Source organism: Molothrus aeneus, chromosome 23, assembly GCF_037042795.1.
Source record: "Molothrus aeneus isolate 106 chromosome 23, BPBGC_Maene_1.0, whole genome shotgun sequence".
Taxonomy (NCBI): Eukaryota; Metazoa; Chordata; class Aves; order Passeriformes; family Icteridae; genus Molothrus; species Molothrus aeneus.
Window position 1 is genome coordinate 5436700 of NC_089668.1, and position 10599 is coordinate 5447298.

A 10599-nucleotide genomic window follows, 5' to 3' on the forward strand; every position below is an offset into this window, starting at 1 on the left:
GTCACCACATCTTCTCCCAGGCAGAACCAGTTTGACAGATATTAAAAGGGAACAAAGTCCCATTAAAAAAAAATAAAAATATTGCACATCCTGATGAGGACAGAACTGTCCCACAGAGCAGGAGGGGAGTTTGCTGCCTGTGGACCATCAGGGAAGGGCTTTTTCCAGGAATCCCTGAAAAATAGGAGATTCACATGCAGGGCATGAGGTGTCCATTTGGATGGGAATGGTCAATAGGAAAAAAGCTGGGTCTTATTAAAGATGCTCCATCTCTTATACTCAGAGCTGCCTTTGGAAGTTGCCTGATTTCTTGGATTTTCCACTTAAATGAAGTTTTATGGTTCTGCTCTTTCCTGTTACCTGTGAGAATTCATGAAATACTCCTCCTTCAGCTAATCTTTATCAGCAAATTCAATAACCTCAAGAACAAGCACAGTCCTCTCTTATCCCTTCTCACCCTAATTAAGATGCTCTCCAGCATCTTCTTCCCTCGGGTGTTCCCGAATTAGGGCTGGTAATTAAAGCTGTGCCCAAGGCTGTGCTCAGAGGTTGGCATCAGTGCAGCCCCACCAGGGGCTCCTGCCAGGCTCAGGCTGTCCCTCAGCCCTTGGTGGCACTGAGGCGCCTTGGGGGACACCCCAGCAAGGAGCTCTGCTGAGCTTTTGGGATCAGGGCACTTCTCAGGATTTCTCTCTCTGCTTCTCACTGCTGAGTCCAAAGTTTCCCCACTTAAAAGTGGGGGAACTCCCTGGAATATTTCTCATTATGGGAATAATGAGAAAAATAATGTCAAAATTTCCTCTGTTAATTGATCTTAGGTCCCCAAAAACTCTCAGCCCCACCCCCTCAATGATTATTTCCGATTTTCCCTCTTTGCTCCAAGGCCAGACACTGTGGAAGAACTGCAGAGCATCTCCTGTGGTCCCACCTCCCAAAATGTGGGGTTCTCCTGGTGCCAGGAACCTCTGAGCACCCCACACAGGGATATTTCCCCTCTGAGACCAAGGTCTAGCCAAGGTTCCTTTAGGATTTCAGGAGAACAAATAAAATCCCGGGGCTGACTCAGTGGACATTGCAGAGATGGGGAAATCTCTGCTGGGAAATGCAGAAAATCCTCATTTCCCCCTGTCCTAGGGTGATGTTATGATGCTTGTATCCCCATTCCTGTGCTCTGTTCATGCTGGATATCATGTTCTGTGCCTTCCAGACTGGCTCTGCAGAGCGAATGTTTTGTTTTGGTTTTGCTCTCAGCCGCTCCCCCACGGCTGGCGGGACACACAGACAGGGCAGTGCCTGGTGCTGCTTTTGCTTTTTGCTTTGCTTTTCCCTTTGCTTCTGCTTTGCTCCTGCTTTGCTCTTGCTTTTTGCTTCTGCTCATTAGTTAGTTTAGCTGAGCAGTCCAAATTTTCCCTGGACTGTTTCTCCTTTCCCTTTTTTGGACCCACTGGAACCTGCTCTGGACTGGGACCTGGGGAACACCGAGAGTTTGCACCTTGTGGCTGCAGCAGCTGGCCCAGCACAGGAGGGACTGAGAACAGAGCGAGCACCCCCAGGAGAGACTTTCTGAATTTGTCATCTTTGTCAGAGCGGTGACAGAGTGGTGTCACCTGGTATTGTTCATTCTGTGTGCTGGGGGTGCTGTGCCTGTTAAATAAACAGGTTCTTTCCACTTCTCTCTGAGGAATCCTTCCCAAACCAGTTGGGGTGAGGGACTGTGTGGGTTTGCTTTCTGGAGGGGCCCTTTGGAGGTTTTCTCCCAAATTTGCCCTAAACCAGGACTCCCCCATTCAGCAGGACCCCGTGGGATAAACCAGAACAATCCCAGGCCTGCCCTGGAGCTCAGCTGGGCAGAGGAGGGGAGAACTTCAGGGTATGTGGGAATTCATTCAAGCTGCAAAAGGCCTCAGAGACAGCAGAACTGGGATTGGAGCTGAGCAGGAGCCATGAGATTGATCAGCAGAAAAATTATGTGAGAAGTAGAAAAGTAAGGAAAAATAGAACAATGATCTGTGTATTAATGCTTGGCTAAAATAACTCCCTAAGCTATAAAATATATATATATTACTATAACATATATATATATATTACTATATATATTACTATAAAAAAGTATATCTAACAAAATATTTTAAAAGTTCTAAACTTAATAATAAAACTCTATATATCTTAATAATAATGCTCTGTACATGTAGAGAGTTTTATTATTAAGTTTAGAATGTTTTAAAACTTACAAACAAATATTATATTCAAAATAAACAAAGATTGTTTTAACCAAAAATATGTATAGTTATAGTAGTTAAATAAAACTACTGTCAATATGCTGTTACTTTATGGTGTATCAGTTTTGAGGAGGCTGCTCCTAACAGTTCCATCCTATTCATAATTTATACATAATTTACACATAACTCCCAACCAACAATAACTGTGGATATTGTACATATCACATGGGGAATTTGCAGTGGTCCAAGGTACTTTTTCCCCCTTTTACCTGTAATTCCAGCTCCTTTTTATCATGTACCTTTACCATTAAATTCCCAGGAGCGATGATTTATTGTCACAGGAACATCTGATGGACTCTGCTTTTCACACCAAGCCCTGGGGTGAAGGCTTGGCCAAGGGAGAGGCAGCTCAGCCAGGAAAATCAAGGAATAGGAAAGGCTGGGAACCCTCCTGAGCCTTCAGCATCTTCCTTTAGATGATGGCTTTTGAACTGAAATATTAGTAGTAGTAGTAATAGTAATAATAAAAATAATATCCAATCCCATCTAGATGAGATAATAATAATAGATGGGATAATCTGTTGAAGATAAGGAATGTTTAAGTCAGCCAAATGGATTCTAGATGGGATAATAATAATAATAATAATAATAATAATAATAATAATAATAATAGGATCCCTTCCCAGATCTAAAGCTCAGTCCCTGCCCTGCTGACCCCACAGCCACAGGGCTGGGGAAGGACTGGACTCAGTCATGGTCAAACACCACCAGCATCCCTCAACACGAGGATCCAAACTGCTCCCACATCCACAAACCTGGGGATAGCTCCCCATGCCTGCTGCCAGAGAAATCCAGGAAGGAAGAAGGGTTGAAGATAAGGAGTGTTTGAGTCAGCCAGAAGGATTCTAGATGGGTTCACTTGGAACTGAGATGTGCCCAGGACCATTCCCAGCCTCCCCTTCCCACTCCCATTCCCATTTCTTTTGGCCACCTGGATTCCTTTCACCTCACCCACCATCCCCAGCCACCAAATAAGGAAGGAAAGCATTGACTGTTGTCATTATTTATTACAAATTATACATTGAAAATTACTGCCTAAAAAAAAAAATCAATAGATTTAAATAAATATACAGATTTCAGGATGCTACATTTGGCAGGTGTGCAGTAAGTCACTCAGGATGGGACATTACACACACGAGGAGATTGACAAGAGTTCTTTACAGCAGTAGTTTTATTTTAAATTACTCACATTAAACCATGTGCAAAATTTCCTCTGGAACAAACCCTTTCAGGATTTTCTTCTTTTGGTTTTTTAGAGTGACTCCAACCTTCAGAAGGTCAAAGATAAAAACAGATTCTCTGCAGCTTTGGGGACCAAATGATTCATCTGCTCTTTCATCCACAATACAATCCATTGGTCTTATTTTTCCCCTCTCTGGGGCTTAAAGCAAAAACAAGGAATTCTTTTTCTTGTCCATTGGGACTACACTTGCAACAGCCACAGGTTTTGGTCCACCACCAACTTCAAGCAGCCTCTGCAAAGCTCCTGTGCGGTCCTGGCAGAATGGAGAGCAGTTCTCTACCTGCCCTGCCCAGGTGACAGCCCTGGCTCCCTGCAGAGCTCAGTCTGCCCGGGCAAACAAAAGTGCATTTGTGACACAGCTCCTGGGCTGCCTTTGCCTGCCAGCTTGGTTTCCAGGCTCTGCACTCAGTGTTTTCCCCTAATTTTTCCTTGCCTCCCCTGGGCCAGCAGATCTGGGTTTAAACCTGAGCCTGACCCAGGCAGGGCTGTGCTCCCTTACAGGAATGGAATGGATCTTAGAGATCAGCCAGCCCCTGTTCCAACCAGTCCTTCCCTCCTCATCCTTCCCACCTGGCTGCCCTCCCCTGCTGCATTCCCCTCCCCTGCTGGCCATGACTGCTCATTTGCTGCCCAGAGCTGGCTCAGAGCTGACCTAAGCCAGGCTTTGTGTGCCCTCTCCAGCCGGGAGGAGGTTGGGATATTCAGGAGCTGCAGGTCCTCACTGAGGGCGTGTCCAAGGAGATGAGAGGGGTCCCTGACCCACCCCAGGGCTCTGCTCACCCTCCCCTGGCTGTGGGGGCTCCTGCACAAGCCCAGCCCCACCTCAGCCCCAGCTGGGTTTGGTGCCATCCCTGGGGTGGCTGATCCTGCCCCTCAGCCCCAGCTGGCTTTGGTGCCATCTCTGGGGTGGCTGATCCTGCCCCTCAACCACAGCTGGGTTTGGTGCCATCCCTGGGGTGGCTGATCCTGCCCCTCAGCCCCAGCTGGCTTTGGTGCCATCCCTGGGGTGACTGATCCTGCCCCTCAGCCCCAGCTGGCTTTGGTGCCATCCCTGGGGTGGCTGATCCTGCCCCTCAGCCCCAGCCAGGCCCTCAGTGGAAACCCACCCCAGGGATTTCTCAGCCACTGAGCACCCCTGACTGCTCAGCTGGCTCCAGGGGCTGATGAAATAAACTCCAACACAAACTGGGAGTTGTTCCACCATGGGAGCCTCATCCATGGGCACTGACTGACAGGAGAAAATAGTGCAAAGGTGGGCTTGGGCTGAGGCAGCTCATCCCTGACTGCAGCAAGCAGCCAAACCCCTCTGGATGGGCCAGGCTTGGACAGCTCCAGGCAGAGCAGCCCAGGGCAGTGATGGGCTCGGTGCTGCCTGGTCCAGCCCTGCCCAGAACCCCTGGCTGAGCCCCTGCTGAGGGCTCCAGGGCACAGTCCAGCCAGTGCTGCTCCAGCACAACCCCTGCCTGGTCCAAAAAGGCACAATTCAGCTCCAGGACACTTCTCTGGCAGGATGGACAGACAGTTTTTCCCTTTGCAGCAGTCCCTTGAGTGCTGGTTCATGCAGCAGGAACACGGAGACTTCCACCTCCTTCCCTTCCACTCACGGCCTTCCCTTCAGCTCTAACAACTGACAGCAGAGCTGGTGGCACCCACAGGACTCCAAATTCTTCTGGTGAGCTTGGTGTGCTCCTGTCTCTTATCTTTTCTTCTTCCAGATGTTTTTTTCCCAGGGCAGAGCTGGTGGCTGCGTGTCCCTCTGTGAGCGCTGCTGGCGTTTGCTGGAGTGTGGGCTGGAGACCCTGAGGTCCCTGGGGACAGAGGGGACACCGTGGTCACTCTCCAGCCCATCTGCCCCCTGCTCAGCACCCCATCACATCACATTTATCTGCCCCTCGCCACCATTTGCTGGGAGGCAGGAGATGGGGGAGGAGGAGCAGGAATTTGTGTCCACAGCTGCATTAAGGCACAGTGGAGCTCCATCAAACCCAGTGAGGTGTCAGAGGATTCAAGGATGACCCAAAGTGCAGCTTCCCCAAATCTGCCTTTCAGAAAACATCCCCATTGCCTCTGATTAATTAATTAATTTGCCACCTCCCTTTAGCTCAGTTAAACTCCTGGAGTTGCTGTTTCTCCCCACAATTCCCTGATGTGGGCTTAGAAAAGCTCTGAACTTTGGTCCAAAGTTGCTGCCCCATAAATTATCTTCCTACACCATGCCATCCCCCTCTCCCTCCTCTGTCCATCACCCACCTGCCTGTCCCACGTCAGAGGAACTCCCCATTCCAACCAAGAATCCCATTTTGTGTGGCACTGCCCCATTGGGAAGGGCACACACAGCCCTGGCTCCTCAGATGGAGCCTTCAGTGCCACAGAGAGCAGAAACAGCCAAACCTCCTCATTTAGAGGAGCCAGGAGGAGGCAGAAAGTCAGATCTGAGTGGGAACTGCAGCCTGGGGCCACAACCACATCTTCAAGTGCTCACGAGGGACGTTCAGAGTGGGTTTAGGTGCCCTGCTCACCTGAGAGCTCTCAGCAGCCTGTGATGGGGAGGCCTCGTGGCACCGCTCTGCAGAGACCTCGCTGATGATCCAGAGCTCATGGGAAGCTTCAGACTCTGGAGGTACCTAAAGAGCAAGAGGAGAAGCCTGAGCCACCCACAGCCGGGCTGCGGGGAGCTCAGGGGGAGCCTGGCCCGGTGACAGACAGCTGAATGCACGGCTTTGAAGGGTTAATTGCAGCTATTTGGGAGCTATTCAGGGCTTACTTTGACTGCTATTCCCTCGTGCCAGAGCTCCTCTATTCACAGGCAAAATGAATGATTGGGGATTGTAACCATTGCCTGGCTGTGGAATTAATGACAGATATCCACAGCGACTTCACCTCCCCTCAGCAGCGCTGCTGGAGCTGAGCTGACACCCCACAGGCACACGGGACATCTGCCTGCTTGGAGCAGTCCTCTGCTCCCCTCTGAGCCAAGCAGGGGACACTGGTGTCCCAAAAATCCACAGCCTCACTTGTCCCCACTCCCAGAGCATTGCCAGCTCTCCCTTCTGAGCAGGGGACAGTGCTGTCTCAAAAATACACACCTTCATTTGTCCCTATTCCCAGAGCATTGCCAGCTCTCCCTTCTGAGCAGGGGACACTGCTGTCCCAAAAAACCCACACTTTCATTTGTCCCCACTCCCAGGGTGCTGCCAGCTGTCCTTCTGAGCAGGGGACACTGCTGTCCCAAAGCTCCACACCCTCACTTGTCCCCATTCCCAGTGCTTTGCCAGCTCTTCCTTCTGCGCAGGGGACACTGCTGTCCCAAAAATACACACCTTCATTTGTCCCCATTCCCAGTGCTTTGCCAGCTCTCCCTTCTGAGCAGGGAACTCTGCTGTCCCAAAGCTCCACACCCTCACTTATCCCATCCCCACCAGCTCCCCCTTCGCACCGGCACATCCAGAGCTTCCCCAGCCTCCTGGCAGCAGCAGCAGCAGGGCTGGAGGTGACACTGCTGCCTCTCAGCTGCTGAAGGACCCTTGCGCACCCAAACCACCCGGTGACACCGCCAGGGCTCTCGGGAGGGAGAAAAAAGCCACCAGACAAGTGCCAGCTGCTGGCACACAGCCTTCCCCAGGCAGCCCCTGAGCCCTGCCTGTCTGTCCCCCCTGAGCAGCCCCCGGGGACACCCCCAGCCTTACCCAGGCCTGCCGTGGCAGAAGGTGGCACAGATGCTGTCCCTGGAGTGCGAGCACTCGCACCTGCCCGCAGACCTCTTGCGCCGCCTTGGCGGGCTGCCCAAGCCGTAGGGAGCGGTGTGCCTGGGAAAAACAAAGGAATTCAGCTATGCCACCAGCTTTTTATTGGCCAGCAGGTTTGTACCAGGGTCCTGGGAGGCAGCCAAGCTAGTGCCAGAATAATAAAAGACTCATCTATAGCCAGAAGGTGAAAAGGTCACTGATGGGTCTGAGCTTTAAACTCCAGCTCCTCTCCCACACCGCCCCTCCCTGCCGGGGATGGCTGCTCTGTGCTGGCTGGGAACAGGAGTTTTCTCCCCTTGCAGCAGCCCAGGTGCCCGTGCAAGGGTTGACACACGGGCTGGGTGAGCTCCCATGGGTGGCAGAGCTCCTGAGCAGGGCTGGCCCAGCCCTGAGGTGCCAGGGCTCTCCTTCCCCACAGGTTTAACACACAGGACACTGCACAGCCCCAGGAGCCTCGGGGCCAGAGCAGGTTCTGGTGCTCCCAGAGCTGCGAGCACACACACTCCTGCTCCATCTCTGATGGCAATCTCCTCTCCCAGAGGCTGCAGCATTGGCAGCGACTGCAAGCAACTATTCCCCGAGCAAGCAGCGAGTTGTAAATGCATGTCAGCGAGCACGATTATTACCACACCTGAGCGCATGTGTTGTGCTCCAGTGCGATGGCCATTGGTCTGCAAGCTCTGGGGAAGCTGCTGCGGCATTCCTGAGGGCAGGACTTGGCAGCCGCGGCCCGCAGTGCCAGCCCACCCCTGTCTCATTAACAATCCTGGCAGGCAGCAGCAGCCAGGGTTACGCGTGCGAGCGAGCGGGGAGAGGAACTTTTCTGACTTGCGGCCACAACAACATCTCGGTGTTGCTGCGGGCTCGCAGAGGTGCAAACCTCGGGAAAAGCCGAGCCCGGGAGGAAGCAGCGCCCTGTGCTTTCACCCCGACCCCCGGGGGATGGACAAACACCCGAGCAGCAGCAGCAGCAGCAGCAGCACGGTTTGTCCCCTTCTGAGCTGGCCGTGCACCTTGGAGCAGGTGCTGCCGGAGCACCGGGAGCCTTTCCCACCCTCTCCAGCAGAAGGTACAGCCCCTGCCCATCAGCAGAGCTCCCCGAGCGCCGCGCTCTGCTCACCCAGGTGTGTTGACCCAGATGATGTCCAGGTGACAGAAGTAGATGCATTCCTTATCCAGCCAGCTGTTGCAGGAACATCGCTTGCTCCTCGGCCGCGCGGCCAGGTGCGACTCGGCCGGGGGATGGCCCAGACCTACGGCAAGCAGCACAGGGAGGGAGAGATGAGCAGCCCGTCCTGTGTCCCCTCTGAGGGTCCCGTCCTGTGTCCCCCCTGAGGGTCCCGTCCGTGCGTCCCCTCTGAGGGTCCCCCCTGAGGGCTCCGTCCGTATGTACCCTCTGAGGGCCCCGTCCGTGCGTCCCCCGTGAGGGTCCCCCCTGAGGGCCCCGTCCGTGCGTCCCCTCTGAGGGTCCCGTCCGTGTGTCCCCCCTGAGGGTCCCGTCCGTGCGTCCCCTCTGAGGGTCCCGTCCGTGCGTCCCCTCTGAGGGTCCCCTCTGAGGGTCCCGTCCGTGCGTCCCCTCTGAGGGTCCCGTCCGTGTGTCTCCTCTGAGGGTCCCGTCCGTGTGTCCCCCCTGAGGGTCGCGGCGCTGTCCCGGTGCCGGCGGGACCCTCACAGCCCCGGGGGCTCCCCAGACCGAGGGTCCCTCACGGTCTCCGCGCCCACCCCGGGCACCCCCGGTCCCCTCCCCGCGCCGAGGGCTCGCAGGGGTCCCCTCTCCCCTGCGGGCACCCCCGGGGCACCGAGCCCCGCTCCAGCCCGGGGCTCACCGGCTTGCAGCAGGGCGCAGAGGGCGAGCGCCAGCAGCACGGCGGGATGGCTGCCCATGACCGCGGCTTCTCCCGGGCTTCTCCTCCTTTTCCTGCCGTGCCAGCTCTTCCAGCGGAGCCGCCGCGCTGCGTCTGGAGTCGGCGGGAGCCCGGCAGGTGCTTTATAGCCCCGGCCCGCGTCACCCGCTCCGCCCCCGGGGAACGCCGGGCTCGCGTGGGGCGGGCGCGGACCCCCCGCTCCTCCCCGGAGGAATCCTCGCGTTCCTCTGCCCGGGGAGCTCCGGGGAATGGGGAAAGTGTCCGGGGCCGGGATGCGGTGAGGCAGAGTGTGCCCCGAGCGGGGCTGGGGCTGCGGTGAAGGCAGCGAGCACAGCGGGCTCTGCAGGCAGTGTCCCCCCGGGAGCCCCCCGCACCTCCCCCGGCCCCGGGGGATGCTTTAAACTGCAGGAACTGCCCAGGATCCAATATCAAAGTGAAGTTTTCACTTGAAATGTCTTAATTTGACTTCTTTATTTTAATAAAAATTTAAATTGATAATCTCGCTTGAAATTGCTGTGCACTTGGTACAATGACAATCTTGGCTTTCTCTCTCTCTCCTCTGTTTTTTCTTCTAAATCAACTTTCAGACTTTTGCTACACTGAGCAATTAAAGTTTCTTGCAATAAATCTGCCCGTGCACCGTCTAATTTCGATTCAGCATCCCTGTGGCACATTCAGCATTATCTGCACATTTTTAGGATGCGAATCATGTGAAGCACAGTCACCTCCTGGCAGGCACCAGGAGGAGTCAAAGCCCTTCACCTTGCCCGTGCTGTGTCAGGCAGAAGCAGGAAATTCCTCTGGGGAATTGTTGGATCCTGAGCATGCCAGGGATGGATCACAGCTTCCAGGCACCCTGAATTCCTTGGGAGCACCAAATCCAGCTTGGAGTGGCAGCTCCAGGCACGGCAAATCTTGGGCAAATCCTGCGAGTGGTTTGGAAAAGTGAAATCACCATGTTTGCCTTTTGCAAGAGGTTCTCCAAAGCCTCTTGGGAAAGGGAGTGTATTTTATTTGTTTACCATGCGCAGTTCAGCTTTTATGGCCCTGTTGTCATGGGCAAGGTGGTGGCAATTGCAGCCACGGTGAGGTCTCATGCACAGGAACACGTGTGAGGGAAAGGAAAGGGAAATAAGGAAAACTGCAGGGAGGGAGAGTGAGGAAAACTGCTCCTGAGCCGGAGCTTCTGCTCACAGCAGCTCATGGAAGCAACACAGGTGATGACTGCAGTCCTGCAGGAAAAGTCTGCAGGATTTGACATTCCCTCAGTCCAAGCAGCAGAGGGAATTCTCTCTGTGCTCATGCAAAATGCACACAGGGGGTGTGTGCAGGGAAAAACCAGCAGGAGCAAAGAAACTGCACAGAGGGCATGAAGTGAGGGGGCACAGAGGCCAGAGGGGATGAAAAATGTATGTATGGGCATGCCATGGAAATAGCAGAGCAGGGGATGTGTCAGGCACAGAAAA

The 10599-nt window shown here is 54.0% G+C and overlaps 1 protein-coding gene across 1 annotated transcript; it reads right to left on the reverse strand.

Annotated features, from left to right (window-relative positions):
- Window positions 1-5218: 5218 nt before the first annotated feature.
- Window positions 5219-9190, reverse strand: EDN2 (endothelin 2). The gene is made up of 5 exons (XM_066564998.1): window positions 9095-9190; window positions 8389-8521; window positions 7209-7328; window positions 6042-6146; window positions 5219-5330 (listed from the first exon to the last, which is right to left on the reverse strand). The coding sequence occupies exons 1-5, from the start codon at window positions 9150-9152 to the stop codon at window positions 5219-5221; spliced, it is 528 nt and encodes a 175-aa protein (XP_066421095.1). The 5' UTR covers window positions 9153-9190.
- Between the last annotated feature and the right edge of the window lie 1409 nt (window positions 9191-10599).

Excerpts from the sequence above, each read along its gene's own strand:
- EDN2 (XM_066564998.1), bottom strand. The coding sequence starts at position 9,152 with ATGGGCAGCCATCCCGCCGTGCTGCTGGCGCTCGCCCTCTGCGCCCTG. Across the intron at positions 7,329-8,388 it reads ATCTGGGTCAACACACCTGG|GCACACCGCTCCCTACGGCT; the intron begins GTGAGCAGAGCG and ends TGTTTTTCCCAG. Across the intron at positions 6,147-7,208 it reads TTCTGCCACGGCAGGCCTGG|GTACCTCCAGAGTCTGAAGC; the intron begins GTAAGGCTGGGG and ends CTTGCTCTTTAG.